At 46.2% G+C, this 22,708-nt stretch overlaps 2 protein-coding genes across 3 annotated transcripts in view; one reads left to right on the top strand and one right to left on the bottom strand.

Annotated features, from left to right (window-relative positions):
- RBBP4 (RB binding protein 4, chromatin remodeling factor) overlaps nt 1-2,218 on the top strand; it is a 29,548-nt gene extending 27,330 nt beyond the window's left edge. Inside the window, exon 12 of the mRNA XM_023232242.2 lies at nt 1,219-2,218. Within this exon, the coding sequence (XP_023088010.1) occupies nt 1,219-1,284 (66 nt within the window). The 3' untranslated portion in view covers nt 1,285-2,218. The remainder of the gene's footprint in view (nt 1-1,218) is intronic.
- The window catches only part of SYNC (syncoilin, intermediate filament protein), a 42,194-nt gene continuing 21,145 nt past the window's right edge, over nt 1,660-22,708 (bottom strand). For both annotated transcript variants that reach the window (XM_026457247.1, XM_026457248.1), the window contains 3 exons: nt 17,567-18,746; nt 5,786-5,910; nt 1,660-3,425 (listed from right to left, as the gene is read on the bottom strand). In XM_026457247.1, coding sequence (XP_026313032.1) covers nt 3,353-3,425; nt 5,786-5,910; nt 17,567-18,746 — 1,378 coding nt within the window. In that variant the 3' untranslated portion in view covers nt 1,660-3,352. The remainder of the gene's footprint in view (nt 3,426-5,785; nt 5,911-17,566; nt 18,747-22,708) is intronic.

Genomic DNA, 22,708 nt, shown 5'->3' with positions numbered 1-22,708 from the left:
TATTTTTAGTAGAGACGGAGGTTTCACCATGTTGACCAGGCTGGTCTTGAACTCCTGACCTCAGGTGATATGCCCACCTTGACCTCCCAAAGTGCTGGGATTACAGGCGTGAGCCACCACACCTGGCCTGGACACCTTATATAAATAAAATCATAAACTGTGACTTTTTTTTTTTTTTTTTTGGCACACAGTCCCACTTTGCCACCCAGGCTGGAGTGCAGTGGTGCAATCTTGGCTCACTACAACCACCACCTCCCAGGTTCAATCAATTCTCATGCCTCAGCCTCCCAAGTAGCTGGAACCACAGGTGTGCACCCCCCACACCTGGCTGATTTTTGTATTTGTAGTAGAGATGCAGTTTCGCCATGTTGGTCAGGCTGATCTCGAACTCATGACCTCAAGTGATCCATCTGCCTTGGCTTCTTAAGTGCTGGGATTGCAGGCATAAGCCACTGCACCTGGCCTCACTGACTTTTTTATTGCCAAATAATATTCCATCGTATGGATTGGATATATCATGTATCCATGTTATTAGCTGATGAATATTTGGATTGTTTTTACTTTTGGGCTATTAATAATGTCTGGTTAGGCCAGGCACAGTGGCTCACGCCTGTAATCCTAGAACTTTGGGAGGCCGAGGCAGGCAGATCACCTGAGATCAGGAATTCTAGACCAGTCTGGCCAACATGGTGAAACACCATCTCTACTAAAAACACAAAAATTAGCCAGGCATAGTGTGGCATGTGCCTGTAATCTTAGCTACTTGGGAGGCTGAGGCAAGAGAATTGCTTGAACCTGGGAGGCGGAGGTTGCAGTGAGCCGAGATGGTGCCACTGCACTCCAGCCTGGGAGACAGAGCAAGACTCTGTCTCAAAAGGAAAGAAAAATAATAATGCCTGGTTAAAGAACTCAAGAATGTTGGCTATCAAGACAAATAGTATCCACACTTCAGTTTTGTGGGAATGTCCTAATCAGGGGCCTGTGGACCAGCTGCCTGTTTTTACTAGAACGTGGTCATGCTAATTAATACTTCATTACCCATTATAGGTTGTCTCCGGATGCTTTCATCCAACAGAGTGAATAGTTGTAACACAGACTGTGTGGCCCAAAAGCTATCAAGTATTACTGTCTGGTTTCCTGGCTTAATCTATTGTTGAAACCTTGAGTTTTAGAAGAAGTCTTCATGTTTACTAAATTCTTTTTCTTGTTTTTGGGCAGGCAGAGAACATTTATAATGATGAAGACCCTGAAGGAAGCGTGGATCCAGAAGGACAGGGGTCCTAGATATGTCTTTACTTCTTGTGATTTTAGACTCCCCTTTTTTCTTAACCCTGAGAGTGATTTAACACTGGTTTTGAGACAGACTTTGTTCAGCTATCCCTCTATATAATAGGTACCACCAATAATGCTATTAGCCCAAACAGTGGGTGTTTTCTAAATATTAATGGGGGGGCTTGATTCAGCAAAGCCACAGACTTAACGTTGAAATTTTCTTCAGGAATTTTCTAGTAACCCAGGTCTAAAGTAGCTACAGAAGGGGAAATATTATGTGTGATTATTTTTCTTCTTATGCTATATATCCCCAAGTTTTTCAGACTCATTTAAGTAAAGGCTAGAGTGAGTAAGGAATAGAGCCAAATGAGGTAGGTGTCTGAGCCATGAAGTATAAATACTGAAAGATGTCACTTTTATTCAGGAAATAGGGGAGATTCAAGTCATATAGATTCCTACTCGAAAATCTTGACACCTGACTTTCCAGGATGCACATTTTCATATGTAGACCAGTTTCCTCTTGGTTTCCTCAGTTAAGTCAAAACTACATGTTCCTCTTTCCCCATATATTCATACATTTTTGCTCGTTAGTATATTTCTTGAGCTGTTTTCATGTTGTTTCTTTCCTGTCTGTGAAATGGTGTGTTTTTTGTTGTTGTTGTTTTTTTTAACTTGGGACCACCAAGTTGTAAAGATGTATGTTTTTACCTGACAGTTACACCACAGGCAGACTGTCAAGTTGAGAAGAGTGAATCAATAACTTGTATTTGTTTTAAAAATTAAATTAATCCTTGATAAGAGTTGCTTTTTTTTAGGAGTTAGTCCTTGACCACTAGTTTGATGCCATCTCCATTTTGGGTGACCTGTTTCACCAGCAGGCCTGTTACTCTCCATGACTAACTGTGTAAGTGCTTAAAATGGAATAAATTGCTTTTCTACATAACCCCATGCTGATGGGTTTTATTTAGTATAAAACATCCATCAAACACCAGTCTCTGGCTTCTAGAAGAGTCCTTCAGATGACAGTTGTTTTCCGTGGTCTTTGACTATCAAGAGCAGAATTAAATATAATAGTCCCAGAGCTGTAGAAAAGAGCTTTACTCCTTGACAGGGAAAGTGAAAGACATAAAACACTGAATCAGAGGTGGCACATATTAGTCTTTGATAAGGTAACGTTTCTTTGAAGTCGATCTCTAGAGAACTACATGGACTTTCAAGAGCGTCAAAGGCAGTGTGCTAGAGAGAATTTAAGGCAAAATTTAAATTTGGAAAAGGTTCTTGAACCTTTTCTCAGAGACAGGTTTTGTCTCCCCAGTATGTTTTTCACTGGGGCCTTTACTTAGAGGTTAGAAATAATAGGCTTTGAAAGCCTCTATCACCAGATGCAATAACCAGATAAAATGCCTGTTTTTTTCCACTTAGTTTTTTGTTGTTGTTTTTTAACTGAGTAGATCATTCTGACCCAAAACCACTTGCATGAGGTAAGATCCTTGGGAAAATCTGAATAGCGTTAACCATTAGATTCAAATCTCGATTGGTTTCTTTTCTTCAAGTCTAGTTGTTTTAGAGTATAGTGAAAATTAACTTGACACAATTTTAAGAGTAGACAATATGGGTCAGCATATCCTTTAGCAAAAAGTAAACTTTGTAAAAGTATTCATTTAAATTCTAACACTCATGGCACAAAAGAATGGAAATTGTAAATCCATGTAATGGAAATTGGCTACTTTTTGACCCCACATGTGACCCTCAAAAATGTTTTTGGTTTGGGTCAACACAAGGCAAGATACATTCTTTAAAATACTCCAAGATGCGTCCATACATTCATCCTTTACTCAGTGCATGTGTGAGGGTTGCTGCTGGAAGATAGGAGTCTCATTTTTCCTTTCCCTGGTGTGTTAAGATCAGTATCAACAGCAGATGAAATAGAATCCAGCAAAGAGTTGACTGGTGTTCTGCCTCCAGCGAACTCAACAATCTTTTTAAGCAGGTCAGCCAGTATTTGCAACTTCCACAGGATGAAATGCTTGCCAAGTTCCTGGCACTCTTGTCTGTTTGGAAGAGTACGTCCAAAGGGTACTTAGTGATCCTTTGCTAAGAATTTTTTTGCTGTTTCTGGGTTACAGATTTGGCCATATATTTCTAAACAGCCCCTGTAAGGTTGAAAGAAAAAGAAACAGTTTGTAACAATGAACTTCTGAGGTTTAGTTACTGCAGACTTTGTTGAGGAGAGGTTGTTACAGTGTGATTTATGGATGATCAGGGATGACTTTCCCCTAGCAAATATTTGGATGCCTCCCGTTTGTGAAATAGAGTGAATGGTAACCTATGTGATGGTGACGGGAGGGATAAACGTTTTCTCTGTTACGTTAACTTCTCACAGGTATAATTATAATGGCTGAAATTCTTTAGTTTCATTTCTTTGGATTAGTCATTGTCTTTTCCAGATTGTACTTTTAATCTGATCCACATGAAGATAGTTAGCAGATCATTGACTTCAATTGCAACGTTATAATTTTGCAGACATTAAGCATATTATCAGTCATGTGGATTCAAACACAGTTTAAGAAAATCCTCAAGGCTGGGTGTGGTGGCTCATGCCTGTAATCCCAGCTGCTTAGCAGGCTGAGGCAGGAGTATTGCTTGAACCCAAGAGACAGAGTTGCAGTGAGCCAAGATCGTGCCACTACTCCAGCCTGGGCAACATAGCAAGACCCCCATCTCTACTAAAAAGAAATTTTAAAAAATAATAGTAAGATCCTAGAAAATTAGAAAAAGCAACAATAGTTACTTGTGGGCCAGGCACGGTGGTTCATGCCTGTCATCCCAGCACTTTAAGAGGCTGATGCAGGTGGATCACGAGGTCAGGAGTTCAAGACCAGCCTAGCCAAGATGGTGAAACCCTGTCTCTACTAAAAATACAAAAATTAGCCGGCCGTGGTGGCACGCACCTCTAGTCCCAGCTACTCAGGAGGCGGAGGTTATAGTGAGCCGAGACTGAGCCACTGCACTCCATCCAGCCTGGGTGGAGCGAGACTCTGTCTCAAAAAAAAAAAAGTTGCTTGTGAATTTGATGTAAGTTTAGGAAATGAATAAAATATATAGGCATCTGTATAATATACAACTTGACACGGACTTTTATCCTTAGTTTCTTTCAGGGACTCTAGAACTTTTATGAGAATATACTAGTAAAACATTTGGGGAGGGATCCTGAATAGGTGATTGGTCAGAAAGATGCCTTCAGTTTTGTCAGTGTCTAAAAATAAGTCTGTGTAAGCCAGGCACGGTGGCTCACACCTATAATCTAGCACTTTAGGAGGCCGAGGCGAGTGCATCACAAGGTCAGGAGATCAAGACCATCCTGACCAACATGGTGAAACCCCATCTCTACTAAAATACAAAAAACTAGCCAGGCGTGGTGGTGCGTGCCTGTAATCCCAGCTACTTGGGAGGCTGAGGTAGGGGAATCACTTGAACCCGGGAGGCAGAGGTCACGCCACTGAATCCAACCTGGCAATAGAGCAAGACTCCGTCTCAAAAAAAAAAGGTAAGTCTGTGTAATATGAACATCTCTGCTTCTACCCAAAACCACAGCCTTTGAATATTAAATAAGTAAATTAATGGATAGCTATGTTTATTATTTTTGATAGCACAACTGCCTTCTCTGCTATTGTAAGGAAAACTGAGAATAGCAGGTGGGTAGGGTAAGGTGAGGAAACAAGATACCCAAAGCCTAGATGCCACAGAATTCGTGGTGATAATCAGGGCATATTTTGAGTCCTACTAGAAACTGAAACATTCCAAATGAACTCTGAATGCCTGACCCAGGCATTTTGGAGGTTTGGGTTATCCCCTTGTCATTAGGCACACACTTAAGGGTTTTGTTGTTGTTGTTTTTGTTTTTTGGGTTTTTGTTTTTTGAGACAATCTCACTCTGTTGTCCAGGCTGGAGTGCAGTATTGTGATCTTGACTCACTGCAACCTCTGCCTCCCGGTTCAAACGATTCTCCTGCCTTGGCCTCCTGAGTAGCTGGGATTATAGGTGCCCACCACTATGCCCAGCTAAGTTTTTTATTTTAGTAGAGACAGGGTTTCACCATTTTGGCCAGGCTGGTCTTGAACTCCTGACCTCATGATCTGCCCACCTCGGCCTCCCAAAGTCCTAAGATTACAGGCATGAGCCACCCCGCCCGGCCTGTTGTTTTTAAGACATTAATTAGTATTGTTAGGAAAGCAGTAACAATGCAAACACCACTCTTCTCTCCACAAAGATCACCTTGAGACTGTGTCTCCATTCCACCTGCCTGAGAAGTGGGAGCATCAGCCTGTTCCAGGCTCTTGGGTAGCATAGCCCTTTAAAAAAAGAGAGCCATTTTCCATGTGTTTGTGGATAAGCACAATTTGAAAATCATTTCCCAAATCCTTTTGTTTTTGACTCTAAAATTTTCCCTAAGCCCTTCCACCATCCCCTCAGCCAGTGTTAGATGAGATTTGTGTAGCAGCGGAAACTGACTTATAATTAGAGAGCTCTTCAGCAAGACTGAGCCTTAGCTGTTCCATCTCTTTGTTCTTCTGTTGCTGGACTTGCACCACACTTCTTAACTGCCTCTGGCGTTCTTCCATTTCCTCCAGCTGTTCCTGCACGAGATGGCCAAGAACATTTCTAATGAGCCAAACAATAAAAACCTGACATTGTCCACTCTTATTTATAAAACACTTTTTTGTTCATTGTTTAATCTTCATAGCAGTATTGAGCAGTATTTATATGTTAGGTTACAAAACAGAGGTTCAGAGAGGTTGGTCTTGGAAAAAAAGTGACAATGCTTTTGAAAATGGTGATCTAAAAGGAATCTTGTCTGTTAACCACAGCTTTTAATAGACTCCTGGGAGGGTGATGGGGACTTTTTAGTATTACAACCTTAGTGTCATTGAGGAGGATTTTGGTCTAGTTAGTGAACTGAGAGTTTCATAGACCTCTCCCTCCATGTGCAAGTTTAAGATAACTGGTAGTTTTTAATAATGTACTACTTAAAGTATGGCAACAATTATTAAATATTGGCTAGAATTCTAGGAGAGTTACACAACTAGTGGAAGTCCTGTTTAGAAAATAAATGGCTTGCCGGGCGCGGTGGCTCAAGCCTGTAATCCCAGCACTTTGGGAGGCCGAGATGGGCGGGTCACGAGGTCAGGAGATCGAGACCATCCTGGCTAACACGGTGAAACCCCGTCTCTACTAAAAAATACAAAAAAACTAGCCGGGCGAGGTGGCGGGCGCCTGTAGTCTCAGCTACTCTGGAGGCTGAGGCAGGAGAATGGCGTAAACCTGGGAGGCGGAGCTTGCAGTGAGTTGAGATCCGGCCACTGCACTCCAGCCTGGGCGACAGAGTGAGACTCCGTCTCAAAAAAAAAAGAAAAAATAAATGGCTTAAGGAAAAGTTTTTGTGTTCAAAGCTCCTTAAAGTCAGAGATATTTCTATTTGGTACTTACCTTAACATCATGTAGAAATTGATGCTTTAGTGAGGGTGTTGGCTATCCTAGTTAATTTCCTGCATCCTTTTTTCATATTTTTTTTTTTTATACAGACAGGGTCTTGCTATGTTGCCCAGGCTGGTCTTGTTCCTGGGCTCAAGCAGTCCTCCCGCCTTGGTCTCCCAAAGTGCTGGGATCACAGGTGTGAGCCACTGCACCCAGCTCATCCTTTTTTCATTACACAAAAAGACTGAATTTGTTCAGTTGTTGTAAGTTGGAAGATGAAGATGCTATGCACAGGAGACCCTTGGGAGCCCTCAGATAACTTTCTTATTCTTACAAAACCAGGCTGGGATGCATTCTGTAAATTGTCCCTGCCTAGGATATATACCTGAGGAATAAGATAAGGAAGATGTCAGCAAGTCAGTCCCTGGTTTACCTGCTAGCTGGCATGGATCCTTAAGGAAGCAGTAGGGGGTTGGGAATAGAGGAACGGGTGAAGTTGGTATCTTTTAAAGGGAGAGTGACTTTACCTCATTTTAAAGAATACTAAGGAGTCCAGTTGGGGTAAATGCTATTATGAAAAGGATCGAGATAATTTGTCCTCTGAGTCATACTTGACATTGTACCTGTGGCACATCAGCCTGCACTGTTTGATACTCTGGCTGAATCTCAGCTTTCACCAGCATTGTCAAAGGACCTTTTTTAGTGCCCAGCCATGCCTAAGAGTGTGTCGTCTAAAGAGGGAAGCATCTGCATACTGCTGTCTGATTTCTCAGTCCTCACTACATACCAGACCTGTTGGTAAGGCACAAAAGTGCCTGCTTGGAAAAGCAGTCTGCACCACCAGTGATAAACTGTGACAGAGTGCAGCAGCCTCAATGAAATGAAGAAAGGATCGCTACAGTGGCATTAAGGATGGTCTCTCTTAATCCTGTGTTAACCACTAGATTAACTTTTCAGTCAACTCACAATCCTTCAAAGGCTTTCCACTTTATTTAGTGGGATTCAGACCCCCTCTAGTTTGACCCCTACCTCCAACTTGAACCTCTGTTACTCTTCCATATGAACATTTTCCTCTAGCCCTGGACTACTAGTACCGAAGCCACTAGTCACGTATGACTCATCTGAAATATGACTAGTCTCAATTGAGATGTGATGTAAGTGTAAAATACACAGCAGATTTCTAAGACAGCACACAAAAAGAATGTAAAATACGTCAATATTTGATAACTGATTACATGTTGAAATATGTGTTGGGTTAAATAAAATGCATTGAAGTTAATTTCACCTGTTTCTTTTTTTTAATAGAGCTACCAGAACATTTAAAATGACATCTGTGGCTTGTAGTGATAGCACTACTCTAGCCTGACCAACTCAGATCTCTGTGCCTGTGTTCCTGCCACTTCTTTCACCTAGACAGCCAGTCCTTTGTGTTCTGCCACCTAACCCACATACTAACTTCTCAAGGGCCAGTACATGTCTGTCTACAGTTGCCCCAGCACTTGCATTGACAGCATTCCCACTTTTAATTTTCTACATAGGCCAAAGACAGAAAGGATACATTCCCCAACTCAGAAGGGAAACTGCTACAGCAATAGTATGAAGTAACAGGTGCTGTGAAAACAGGAGGGTTACCTGTCGGGAAACCAGGAAGAAGGGAAACGGGTTTAAAGGATGAGTAAGTTACAGGGGAAGAAGAGGTCTAGTCAATGTATAGTCATGGAATTGTGAGAAAGTGGCTTACTAGTTCATTCCTTGCAACCCTATGGATAGGGGAGTATTACTAATCTCATGTTTCATGTGAGGGTGCTGAGCCACAGAGCTTAGGTAATTTGTCCAAAGTTTCCAACTTAGTGATAGAGCTAGGATTTGCTGTTGGCTTAGAGCTCATACTCGAGGTAATAGGCTTTTTAGTGGTTCTCAGACTTCTCTGTGCAACCCCAAAAGATGGCCAAATTGTAGTGCCCTTGGTACTTTTCAGTTCGAGAATAACTCACTTTTACCTGGTTTATATATTGGCATTCTACGTACAATTCTCTGGGGGAGAAGGTCCATAGCTTTAGAGAAAACTTTAGTTTTGGAAACCACTGGTCTAAAGAATACATAAAACTGGCCACACACAGGGGCTCATGCCTGTAATCCCAGCATTTTGGGAGGCCGAGGCAGGTGGACCACCTGAGGTCAGGAGTTCGAGACCAGCCTGGCCAACACGGTGAAACTCAGTCTCTACTAAAAACACAAAAAATAAGCCAGGCATGGTGGCAGGTGCCTGTCATCCAGCTATTAGGGAGGCTCAGGTAGGAGAATCACTTGAACCTGGGAGCCGGAGGTTGCAGTGAGCTGAGATCACGCCATTGCACTCCAGCCTGGGGGACAAGAGCAAGACTTCATCTCCAAAAATAAAAATAAAAAAAAAAAAATAGGCTGTTTAATAGACTAGGCGTGGTGGTTCACGCCTGTAATCCCAACACTTTCGGAGAGGCAGATGATGAGGTCAAGAGATCAAAACCATCCCGGCCAAGGTGGTGAAACCCTGTCTCTACTAAAAATACAAAAATTACCTGGGCGTGGTGTTGCACGCCTGTAGTCCTAACTGCTCGGGAGGCTGAGGCAGGAGAATTGCTTGAACCCAGGAGGCGGAGGTTACAGTGAGCTGAGATCACGCCGCTGCACTCCAGCCTGGAGACAGAGTGAGGCTCCGTCTCAAAAAAAAATGTTTAGTCCCAGCTGGATCTAGTTGTTACGTTCCTTATGATTCCACCACAGTAAGCTCACTTCCCAAAACGTCTTTTTGTGTTTCCATGCTTTTGTATGAGCTGTTCCCTCTGGAAGACCTCTCCCTTACCTGCCCAGTGAATAATTATTATTATTATTGTTATTTTAGATGGAGTCTTCCTCTGTTGCTCAGGCTGAAGTGCACTGGCACCATCTCGGCTCACTGCAACCTCCAGCTCCCGGGTTCAAGCGATTCTCCTGTCTCAGCCTACCGAGTAGCTGGGACTACAGGCGGCCTAATTTTTGTATTTTTAGTAGAGATGGGGTTTCACTATATTGGTCAGGTTGGTCTTGAACTCCTGACCTCAGGTGATCTGCCTGCCTTGGCCTCCCAAAGTGCTGGGATTACAGGTGTGAGCCACTGCGCCTGGCATGAATTCATTCTTAAGGCATCTTGCAGAGCCTGAGTATGGACTCAAGCTAGATTGTTCAGGAGTTACATCTTCGCTCCATCACTCTCAAGCTGCCTAACCCTGGGCAAATCACTGCTCTGCCTTACCTCTGTCTTCTCATTTTTCAAATGCCTTATACCTAATAATAGAGATGTAAGGACTAAAGGAATTATTTTGTGTAAAGAACTTCAAGTACATACTAGCTATTGTTGATCTATGAAATGTCCCCTCGTTTGCCCAGGTTGGGGTAGTCAGGGCTGTTTTCATCAGGACAGTGCCTTATCACTACAGCTGTTATAGTGCTTATAACATTGAAATATGTTTAATTGATTCCAAGACTGTCACATTTTAACATCTCAGATCAGGATGCATGTTAAAATCAACAGGGCTGGCCGGGCACGGTGGCTCACACCTGTAATCCCAGCACTTTGGGAGGCCGAGGCGGGCGGATCACGAGGTCAGGAGATGGAGACCATCCTGGCTAACACAGTGAAACCCCGTCTCTACTAAAAAAAACACACATTGGCCGGGCGCGGTGGCTCAAGCCTGTAATCCCAGCACTTTGGGAGGCCGAGACGGGCGGATCACGAGGTCAGGAGTTCGAGACCATCCTGGCTAACACGGTGAAACCCCGTCTCTACTAAAAAATACAAAAAGCTAGCCGGTCGAGGTGGCGGACACCTGTAGTCTCAGCTACTCGGGAGGCTGAGGCAGGAGAATGGCGTAAACCCGGGAGGCGGAGCTTGCAGTGAGCTGAGATCTGGCCACTGCACCCCAGCCTGGGCGACAGAGCCAGACTCCGTCTCAAAAAAAAAAAAAAACAGTGCTTAGATTTTATGAAATACATTCATTTTGTCTGTTATGCCTCATTCTGGAGTACAAACGTCTTTTTTTTTTTTTTAAGACAGAGTCTGTTGCCCAGGCTGGAATGCAGTGGCACGATCTCAACCTTCACCTCGTGGGTTCAAGCGATTCTCCTGCCTCAGCCCCTGAGTAGCTGGGATTACAGGCATGCACCACCACTCCTGGCTAATTTTTTTGTCTTTTTAGCTAGACAGGGTTTCACTGAGTTAGCAGGTGGTCTCGATCTCCTGACCTCATGATCCGCTCGCCTCTGCCTCCCAAAGTGCTGGGATAACAGGCATGAGCCACCGTGCCTGGCCTCTGGAGTACAAACTCTTTGAGGGCAGGAGCGTTACCCCCACCCCCCAACACACACACACACACACACACAATTTCTTTTTTTTCTCTTCTGAGACGGTGTCTTGCTCTTGCCCAGCTGGAGTGCAGTGGCGCAATCTCAGCTCACTACAACCTCTGCCTCCCAGGTTCAAGCGATTCTCCTGCCTCATCCTCCCGAGAAGCTGGGAATACAGGCACCTGCCACCACACCCAGCTAATTTTTGTATTTTTTAGTAGAAACGGGGTTTCACCATGTTGGCCGGGATGGTCTCGATCTCTTGACCTTGTGATCCGCCCGCCTCAGCCTCCCAAAGTGCTGGGATTACAGGTGCATGAGCCACTGCGCCCGGCTTTTTTTTTTTTTTTGAGGTGAGTGACTGTCACCCAGGCCGGAGTGCAGTGGCACAATCTCAGCTCACTGCAGCCTCTGCCACCCAGGTTCAAGCTATTCTGCCTCAGCCTCCTGAGTAGCTGGTATTACAGGCGCCTACCATCACACCTGGCTAATTTTTTTTGTAGTTCTAGCAGAGACGGGGGTTTCACCATCTTGGCCAGGCTGGTCTTGAACTCCTGACTTCGTGATCCACTGCGCCCGGCACACATACTATTTCTAATTGGTATTGCCAGCACATAGCTCACTGCCTGGCCCAGAGTAGTCAGGCACTTGGAAACGAATGAATTGATGATGAAGGTGATGATGGAGGCAAACTTTGCCATCATTAAGAGTGGAGTACAGCCTAAGGATTAAAGGGACACGCCTAAGAAGTAAGCTGCTGGTCTGGGCGCAGTGGCTCATGCCTGTAATCCCAGCACTTTGGGAGGCCGAGGCGGGTGGATCACGAGGTCAGGAGATCGAAACTATCCTGGCCAACATGGTGAAACCCATTTCTACTAAAAATACAAAAATTAGCTAAGTGTGGTGGCGTGAGCCTGCAGTCCCAGCTACTTGGGAGGCTGAGGCAGGAGAATCGCTTGAACCTAGGAGGCAGAGGTTGCAGTGAGCCAAGATCATGCCACTGCACTCCAGCCTAGCAACAGAGCGAGACTCCATCTCAAAAACAAAACAAGCCGGGCGCGGTGGCTCACGCCTGTAATCCCAGCTCTCAGGGAGGCAGAGGTGGGAGGATAGCTTGAGCCCAGGAGTTCGAGACCTGCCTGGGTAATACAGTGAGACCCCGTTCTCCACAAAAAGGAAAAAACAAAACAAAACAAAAAGTAAGTTGATGAAATAGAACTTTAGCAAATAGTTTAGGAAGCCATTTCAGAAAGAAAAATTAGGTCCTTCAGACCTCGATTCCTACTTTAATGATGGTATAGCAACAAGAGAAGCTATTATACTACCAAGAGTGTTTCAGGCCAGACAAGGTGGCTCACACCTGTAATCTCAGCAACTCGGGAGGCTGAGGCAGGAAGACCAAGACTGCCTATCAATTGAAAGATTCATTTGATAGAGATTAGATAGACAAACAGACTTCTGAATTTTTTTTTTAAAACTTTGTGTCATAAGATTATCTTTGGAAAACGATCCTTGGAAAGATGCACAAATCATCAAATCTGAAACCATCTTAACCTCTTCCTTAGAGTAGCTTTCTAATTATTCTCCATTGCTCTGTATCTCTAGCCCACTTTACATCCTGCACCAGTACTTCTTGTAATCCCAGCACATTGGGAGGCTGAGGCGGGTGGATCACGAGGTCAGGAGTTGGAGACCAACCTGGCCAAGATGGTGAAACCCCATCTCTACTAAAAATACAAAAATTAGCGGGGCATGATGGCGGGCACCTGTAATCCCAGTTAGAAGGCTGAGGCAGAAGAATCACTTGACCCGGGAGGCGGAGATTTCGGTGAGCCAAGATCATGCCACTGCACTCTAGCCTGGGTGACAGAGCAAGACTCCATCTCCAAAAAAAAAAAAAGTAGAGAGGCAGGCAGTGGCTCAAGCCTGTAATCCCAGCACTTTGGGAGGCCGAGCCAGGATGATCACCTGAGGTCAGGAGTTTGAGACCAGCTGGCTAACATGGTAAGACCTCATCTCTACCAAAAATATAAAAATTAGGGCCAGGCCCGGTGACTCATGCCTGTAATCCCAGCACTTTGGGAGGCCGAGGCGGGCAGACTACCTGAGCTCAGGAGTTCAAGAACAGCCTGGGCAACACGGTGAAACCCCATCCCTACTAAAATACAAAAAATTGGCCGGGCTCAGTGGCTCACACCTATAATCCTAGTACTTTGGGAAGCCGAGGCAGGTGGATCATGAGGTCAGGAAATTGAGACCATCCTGGCTAACATGGTGAAACCCTGTCTCTATTAAAAATACAAAAAATTAGCCAGCCATGGTGTTATGTACCTGTAGTCCCAGCTACTCAGGAGGCTGAGGCAGGAAAATCGCTTGAACCCAGGAGGCAGAGGTTGCAGTGAGCCCAGATCACACCACTGCACTCCAGCCTGGGTGACAGAGCAAGACTCCTTCTCAAAAAAAAAAAAAAAAAAAAATACACAAAATTAGCCAGGCGTGGCAGTGTGCACCTGTAGTCCCAGCTACTCAGGAGACTGAAGCAGGAGAATTGCTTGAACCCAGGAGGTGGAGGTTGCAGTGAGCCAAGATTGCATTATGGCACTCCAGCCTAGGTGATAGAGCAAGACTCTGACTAAAAAAAAAAAAAAAAATTAGCCAGGTATGGTGGCAGGCGCCTGTAATCCCAGCTACTTGGGAGGCTGAGGCAGGAGAATCGCTTGAACCTAGGAAACGGAGGTTGCAGCAAGCCGAGATTGTGCCACTGCACTCCAGCATGGGTAACAGAGGCAGACTCCATCTCAGGAAAAAAAAAGGAAAAGTAGTAAGGCAATCATGTTACTTCCCTGATTAAATCCCTTTAATGATGCAGCAGTCTACTGAATAAAGTCCAAAACTCAAGTTTTTCACCTGCAGCCAAGTTACTAATTATATTTCAGATATGTTGAGTTAGATAAAATACATTAAAATTTTTTTTTTACCTATATATTTTCTCCCCTGCTCCCCTAGGGCTTAGCTCAGCTGAATCTTTGCCTATTTTAATGTGGCTATTAGAAAGTTTATGATTATTTATGTGACTTGCACTATATTTCTGTTGGGCAGCACTGGTCTGGATTCTCCCTATACTTTCATACCTAGCCCAAATTCCACCTCTTTTTTAATGAAGAGTTCTCTGATTTAACCAGTGGCTAAAAATAATCTATCCCGGCTGGGTGTGGTGGTTCATGCCTGTAATCCCAACACTTTGGGAGGCTGAGATGGGCGGATCACAAGGTCAGGAGATCGAGACCATCCTGGCTAACACGGTGAACCCCATCTCTACTAAAAATTTAAAAAATTAGCTGGGTGTGGTGGCAGGTGCCTGCAATCCCATCTACTCGGGAGGCTGAGGCAGGAGAATGGTGCGAACCCAGGAGCTGAAGGTTGCAGTGAGCCGAGATCACGCCACTGCACTCCAGCCTGGGCGAGAGTGCGAGACTCCGTCTCAGAAAACAATAATAATAATAATAATAATAATCTATCCCACAGCCATTTTACCTGCACCTCTCATAAATCGCCTGTTACTTTCTATCCTGAGATACAATTATTAATGTTGTATCTCATTAATACATTAATACTCTATCTGAGTACTGGCTGTTATGGATAGTATTGATGCTAAATAAATGACTTTTCACTAGATAGCGAACAAAATTTTTTTAAAATGGGGCAAGGGGAGTATGAAGAGTTTAAAAACATTCAGTATTACAGCCGGGCGCAGTGGCTTACCCCTGTAATCCCAACACTTTGGGAGGCTGAGGCCGGTGGATCACCGGAGGTCAGGAGTTCGAGACCAGCCTGACCAACATGGTGAAACCCCATCTCTACTAAAATACACTAATTATCTGGGCATGGTGGCACAGGCCTGTAATCCCAGCAACTTGGGAGGCTGACACAGGAGGATTGTTTGAACCCAGGAGGCAGAGATTGCAGTGAGCTGAGATCGTGCCACTGCATTCTAGCCTGTGTGGCAGAGTGAGACTCTGTAAAAATAATTGGGAGGCCAAGGCGGGTGGACTGTCTAAGCTCAGGAGTTTGAGACCACCCTGGGCGACATGGTGAAACCCCATCTCTACTAACATACAAAAAATTAGCCGGGCGCAGTGGCAGGCACCTGTAGTCCCAGCAACTCAGGAGGCTGAAACAAGAGAATTACTTGAACCCAGAAGGTGGAGTTTGCAGTAAGCTGAGATTGCTCCAGTGCACTCCAGCCTAGGTGAAAGAGCAAGCCTCCATCTCAAAAATAAATAAATGAATAAAATAAAAAACATTCAGTATTATGACCCCAAAAACCACAGTGTTTTCTTTTTTCTTTTTTCTTTTTTTTTTTTTTTTGAGACAGAGTCTCACTTTGTCACCCAGGCTGGAATGCAGTGGCGCAATCTCAACTCACTGCAACCTCCGTCTCCCGGGTTCAAGCGATTCTCCTGCCTCAGCCTCCCAAGTAGCTGGGACTACAGGCACATGCCACCACGCCCCCCAAATTTTTGTATTTTTAGTAGAGATGTAGTTTCACCATATTGGCTATGCTTGTCTCAAACTACTGACCTTGTGATCCACCCACCTCAGCCTCCCAACCAAAGTGCTGGGATTACAGGCGTGTGCTCCCGGCCAGAGTGTTTTCATAATACAAACTACAGAAAGCTTGACAAAATCTTCAGTGAAGTGAATACAGCCATTTCAACAGGGAAACTTGTTCCTTTAAGGGCATATCAAAATCTGTGGGAGGACATAGATTTTTAAGTTTATCCAAAGGAATCAGTATTTCAAAAGATTAAAACACTGCTTAGAGCACCACACTACAGTCTTCTCATTAGTGCCCAGCAGCACATGTGCTCTGAGCCTTGAGTAGCAGAGAGTAATAGAATGACAAGTAAAATGTATTCCCTACCTTCTGAAAGTCCACAGTCTAGGAGGGACTACGTAATTGTTTATTCACTTAGTATTTATATCCCACTCTGTTCTAAAAAGGGATTAGAACTGGCTCACACTTAATCAGAAATAACTTGAATGCAAGAGAGATGGGGACAAATGCACATAAAAGGAAAATGAAGATTAGAGGATTCTATTAAGGTTGGTGCAAAATTAATTGCAGCTTTTGCCATTAAAAGTACTTGAGCCCATAATTTCAAGACCAGCCTGGGCAACATAGCAAAACCCTGTCTACAAAAAATACAAAAATTGGCCGGCCGCAGTGGCTCACACCTATAATCCTAGCTCTTTGGGAGGCCAAGGCAGGCGGATAGCTTGAGCTCAGGAGTTCAAACCCAGCCTGGGGCACATGGTGAAACCCTGTCTCTACAAAAAATTAGCCAGGTGTGGTGGCACACACTTGTAGTCCCAGCTGCTTGGGGGTGCTAAGGCAGGAAGATCGCTTGAGCCCAGGAGGTTGAGGCTGCAGTGAGCCCCCAAGACTGCACCTGTCTCAAAATAGAAAAAATTAGCTGGGCATGGTGGTGCACGATTGTAGTCCCAGCTACTTAAGAGGGTGAGGTGGGAGGATCGCTTGAACCTGAGAGGTAGAGGCTGCAGTGAGCTGTGATCATGCCACTGCATCAGCCTAAGTGACAGCAAGACCCTGTCACAAAAAAACACAGAGTGGCCAGGTGCGGTGACTCAAGCCTGTAATCCCAGCACTTTGGGAGGCCGAGACGGGCGGATCACAAGGTCAGGAGATCGAGACCATCCTGGCTAACCCGGTGAAACCCCATCTCTACTAAAATATACAAAAAAAAACTAGCCGGGCGAGGTGGCGGGCGCCTGTAGTCCCAGCTACTCAGGAGGCTGAGGCAGGAGAATGGCGTAAACCCGGGAGGCGGAGCTTGCAGTGAGCTGAGACCCGGCCACTGCACTCCAGCCTGGGCGATAGAGCGAGACTCCGTCTCAAAAAACAAACAAACAAAATAAAAACATAGAGTGCTGGCCGGGCGCGGTGGCTCACGCCTGTAATCCCAGCACTTTGGGAGGCTGAGGCGGGTGGATCACGAGGTCAGGAGATCGAGACCATCTGGCTAACACGGTGAAACCCCGTCTCTACTAAAAATACAAAAAAATAGCCGGGCGTGGTGGCGGGCACCTGTAGTCCCAGCTACTCAGGAGGCTGAGGCACGAGAATGGCGTGAACCTGGGAGGCAGAATTTGTAGTCAGCTGAGATCGCGCCACTGCACTCCAGCCTGGGAGACAGAGCAAGACTGAGACTCCGTCTCAAAAAAAAAAACAAAAAAAAAACAGAGTGCAGATAACCTTTAGTCCCTAGCATGGGCCTGAATGAATGAAGAATGGAGAAAAGAATTGCATGGCCCCAAAGAACAAATTTTTGCTCCTACGTGTGACACTATCCTTCAGCCCCAAAGACCTTGGACTCTGGCCGCTCTTTCCCCAGGTTAAAAGACGTCAGTTCCTTTCATGTCCAATGGGCCTACCCTGTACTGCTGAACCTCTTCATCTCGTTTTTGCCTCACAAGTGCGATCTGGTCCTCCAGGTTCCTGTTTTGCAGGTGGAGCTGCCGGGCCTCTGCTTGCAGGGGTCTCAGAGCCTCCTTCATCTCCTGGATCTCAGCCTGGGTTTTCTGCAGAGCTTTGGTCCCAGCTTCTTTCCTCTCTAGGAGCCGCAGGAGCTGAGGCTCATACTCCTCTTCCAGGCCCTGGCGGCTCTCTGCCATGAGATTTTCAAACTGGGCAGAGAGTCGCCGGCTTTCCTGGAGAAAGTGCCCATCCCTCTGGCTTGGAGGGGCTTCTAGTTGTTGCCGCAACTGCTCCTTCTGCTTCTGATAGGCATCCCGGAGCTGGGCCAGTTCCTCTGAGAGTTGGGTTGCCCTCGTAGTCAGCACTTCCCGGAAATCGGCAAACTGAGCCACGTCCTGCTGGCGGCACTCCAGCTGGTATTGGTAGGCCACACATTCCTTTGTCACCTTGAAAAGCTTCTGCTTGACCAGCCGGATCTCCTCCCTTAGGCCATCTCTCTCCAGCTCTGCTTGGGCATGGAGCTTGTAGGCAGCCAGGATGTCCTGATGGACCTGCTGTACCTCCTGCAGGGCTGGTTCCCGGAGCAATACAAGCTCATGGATGAGCTGATCCCTCTCCTCTTCCAGCTGGGCCACAGCTTGGACACACTGCTGGAAACGCCCTTCTAGCAATTCCAGGTCCTCTATGCTCAGGTTCTCCTCTATGCTGGGGCTCGGCTCGGCTCTGAGGCTCTCCTCAGGGTTAGATTTCTCCGCCCTTGTGACTGTCTCTGCCTCATAAACAACCTGCTCTGGGTTTGTGGGCTTTCCTGGCTCCACGGGCCCCTCCACAAACTGCATCCAATCTAGCTCCATGGTTTCCTCCACACTCACTGTCTCCTCTGGATTCCCAGGCTCCTCTCCCTGCAGAGCCTCATCTGGCTGCATGGCCTCTTCAATATACAGGGCCTCCTCTGGCTTCTCAGTCTCTTGCACATAGAGTGTCTCATCAAAGTACCCTGTGTCCTCCAGGTAGAGAATGTCTTCGAGGTTTAAGTACCCCTCTGAAGATAGAGTAACTTCTGGGTTCAAGTCTTCTGCCTCATTTAGGGATTCAGAGTTCTCTGGAAGAGGAGAATTGGCTTCTGCTCCTGTTTTCCTGCAAAAGAAATGATTGAAAGTGAAAAGGCAGCCACAATCCCAGGACGGTGCAATCCTGGAGCCAGCAGCCACGGGCCTAGACTACCCCAGGTTCTTAGATGTCAGCAGCCACTCGTCTGCTCCCTCCACTCTGTCAATCCACCCCTCCACACACCCAAACACTGTGTAGATCCCCTGCCAGCCTCCCAGCGACATCACCATATGGTCTCTGCTTATGCAGCTCCAAGGACTCGAGATACCTGAGGCACCACTGTTTGTTCCACAATTATAATAATTTTTTTTTTTTTTTTGAGATGGAGTCCCACTCTGTTGCCAAGGCTGGAGGGCAGTGGTGCAATCTCGGCTCACTGCAACCTCTGCACCCTGGTTCATGCGATTCTCTTGCCTCTGCCTCCCAAGTAGCACCACCATGCCATTTTTTTTTTTTTTTTTTTTTTTTTTGGTGGGGGATGGAGTCTTGCTCTGTCTCCAGGCTGGAGTGCGGTGGTGCGATCTTGGCTCACTGCAACTTCTGCCTCCCAGGTTCAAGTGATTCTCCTGCCTCAGCCTCCTGAGTAGCTGGGATTACAGGTGCACACTACCATGCCCGGTTAATTTTTGTATTTTTAGTGCAGATGGGGTTTCACCATGTTAGTCAGGCTGGTCTCAAACTCCTGGCCTCGTGATCTGCCCGCTTTGGCCTCCCAAAGTGCTGGGATTATAGGCGTGAGCCACCGCGCCCAACCCAGTTCTAATAAAATTATAACGTTGAGATTAAAACCTTCCTTTTAACTTTTTTTTTCTTTCAGATAAGTCTTGCTCTGCCACCCAGGCTGGAGTACAGTGGTGCCATTTCAGCCTCCGCCTCCCAAGTAGCTGGGACTACAGACATATGCCACCACACTCAGCTAATTTTTGTATTTTTAGTAGAGATGGGATTTTACCATGTTGGCCAGGCTGCTCTCAAACTCCTGACCTCAAGTGATCCGCCCTCTTCAGCCTCCCAAAGTGTTGGGATTACGGGCATTGAGCCACTACACCCAGTCCTTCCTTGTAACTTTTAGCCGCTGGATTTACCTGATACTTCCTTCTAGGATCAGATATTTCATGTAAGTTATCTAAACACTTAAAGATAACCATGGTCAGCCAGGTGCGGTGGCTCACACCTGTAATCTTAGCACTCTGGGAGGCCAAAGCAGGTGGATCACCTGAGGTTGGGAGTTCAAGACCAGCCTGACCAACATGGAGAAATCCCATCTCTACTAAAAATACAAAATTAGCCGGGTGTGGTGGTGTATGCCTGTGATCCCAGCTACGCGGGAGGCTGAGGCAAGAGAATCTCTTGAACCTTTTTTTTTTTTTTTTTTTTGAGACGGAGTCTTGCTCTGCCGCCCAGGCTGGAGTGCAGTGGCCGGATCTCAGCTCACTGCAAGCTCCGCCTCCCGGGTTTACGCCATTCTCCTGCCTCAGCCTCCCGAGTAGCTGGGACTACAGGCGCCCGCCTCGTCGCCCGGCTAGTTTTTTTTGTATTTTTTAGTAGAGACAGGGTTTCACCGTATTAGCCAGGATGGTCTCGATCTCCTGACCTCGTGATCCGCCTGTCTCGGCCTCCCAAAGTGCTGGGATTACAGGCTTGAGCCACTGCGCCCGGCCTGAGAATCTCTTGAACCCGAGAGGCGGAGGTTGCAGTGACATGAGATCACATCATTGCACTCCAGCCTGAGCAACAAGAGCGAAACTCCGTCTCAAAAAAGAAAAAAAAAAAAAAAAAGGCCAGGCGCGGTGGCTCACAACTGTAATCCCCAGCACTCTGGGAGGCCGAGACGTGTGGATCACGAGGTCAGGAGATCGAGACCATCCTGGCTAACACAGTGAAACCCCCGTCTCTACTAAAAAATACAAAAAATTAGCCAGGCGTAGTGGCAGGCGCCTGTAGTCCCAGCTACTCCGGAGGCTGAGGCAGGAGAATAGCGTGAACCTGGGAGGCCGAGCTTTCAGTGAGCCGAGATCGCACTACTGCACTCCAGCCTGGGCGACAGAGCAAGACTGCATCTCAAAAAATAAATAAATAAAATAAAATAAAACCATGGTCAAGTGCAGTGGCTCATGTCTGTAATCCCAGCACTTTGGAAGACCAAGACCTCTTGAGTCCAGGAGTTTGAGGCCAGCGTGGGCAAAAAACATGGTAAAACCCCATCTCTACAAAAAAATACAAAAAATTACCTGGGCATGATGGTGCACACCTGTAGTCCCAGATACTCGGGAGGCTGTGGTGGGAGAATCACCTGAGCTTGGGAGGTTGAGGCTGTGGTTAGCCGTGATTGCACCCCTCTGCACTCCAGCCTAGGCAACAGAGACCCTGTCTAAAAATAAAAAAAGACTAGCCGGGCGAGGTGGCGGGCGCCTGTAGTCCCAGCCACTCGGGAGGCTGAGGTAGGAGAATGGCGTGAATCCGGGAGGCGGAGCTTGCAGTGAGCTGAGATCCAGCCACTGCACTCCAGCCTGGGTGACAGAGCGAGATTCCGTCTCAAAAAAAAAAAAAAAAAAACAGCTTATCTTTGTTATTCCAAACATGTCCAGGTTTCCAGCGCCCTCTTCATTTGTGCCATATCCTTGTGACACAAGTGACACCTTTCAGACTGTCAGTCTCTTGAGGATTTTTTTTTTAATTTACCTTTATTCTTAAGTTCCCCAAGAGCTAGAAATTGGGATGGGTATCAAAAGCAGTGCTCCAGGGCCCGGCGAGGTGGCTCACACCTGTTATCCCAGCACTTTGGGAGGCCAAGACAGGTGGATCACCTGAGCTCGGGAGTTCGAGACCAGCCTGGCGAACATGGTGAAACCCTGTCTCTACTAAAAATATAAAACTTAGCAGGGCATGGTGGTGCATGCCTGTAATCTCAGCTACTCGGGAGGCTGAGGCACAAAAATGGCTTGAACATGGGATTTAGAGGTTGTAGTGAGCCGAGATCACACCACAGCCTAGGAGACAGGCCAGGACTCCATCTAAAAAAAAAAAAAAAAAAAAAAAGCAGGCCGGGCACAGTGGTTCACGCTGGTAATCCCAGCACTTTGGGAGGCTGAGGCAGGTGGATCACGAGGTAAGGAAATCGAGACCAGCCTGGCTAACACGGTGAAACCCTGTCTCTACTAAAAATACAAAAAAAAAAAAAAATTAGCTGGGCACGGTGGCAGGCACCTGTAGTCCCAGCTACTGGGGAGGCTGAGGTATAAGAATGGTGTGAACCCAGGAGGCGGAGGAGCTTGCAGTGAGCCGAGATCGCACCACTGCACTCCAGCCTGGGCGAAAGAGCAAGACTATGTCTCAAAAAAAAAAAGTTTTTCATACCAAGTGCTTGTAAGCAACATTTCTTGTTTCTGTAAAAGTTCATCTTGTTAGAACTGGCCCACCCTTCTAGCCCATCAAAGGCTCTTGAAGTCAGATTCTATCATTCCGACATCTGAGCTCTTTGACCCAGCTGCCTATTGCCTGCCAGCTCAGTCAGTTGCCAATGGGGAGTGCTCTCTTGCTGCTTTGCCGCACAAATGCAAATGGCTTTGGTCTTTCCTGTCTCTGTTTTTTGCTTTTTTTTTTTTTTTTTTTTTTTTGAGATGGAGTCTCCCTCTGTCGCCCAGGCCTGAGTACAGTGGCGTGATCATAGCTCACTGCAGCCTCAACCTCCCTGGCTCAAGCCATCCTCCTGTCTCAGCCTCCTGGGTAGCTAGGACTACAGGCATGTAGCATCACACCCGCTAATTTTTTAACTTTGTAGAGATGAAGTCTCACTATGTTGCTCAGGCTGGTCTCAAACTCCTGAGCTCAAGCAATCCTCCCACCTAGACCTCCCAAAGTCCTGGGATTACAGGCATGAGCCACCACACCCGGCCATAGGCAAGAAATCTTCAGACAGCTCTTTCCCTCCCCTGTATAGCCAGTTCACTGAGAAGTGACCTTTCTTTTTTTTTTTTTTTTTTTTTTTT

This window comes from Piliocolobus tephrosceles, chromosome 1, assembly GCF_002776525.5.
Source record: "Piliocolobus tephrosceles isolate RC106 chromosome 1, ASM277652v3, whole genome shotgun sequence".
NCBI lineage: Eukaryota > Metazoa > Chordata > Mammalia > Primates > Cercopithecidae > Piliocolobus > Piliocolobus tephrosceles.
Note: the sequence above shows the minus strand (reverse complement) of the source record. Positions and strands in the feature narration are given on the sequence as shown.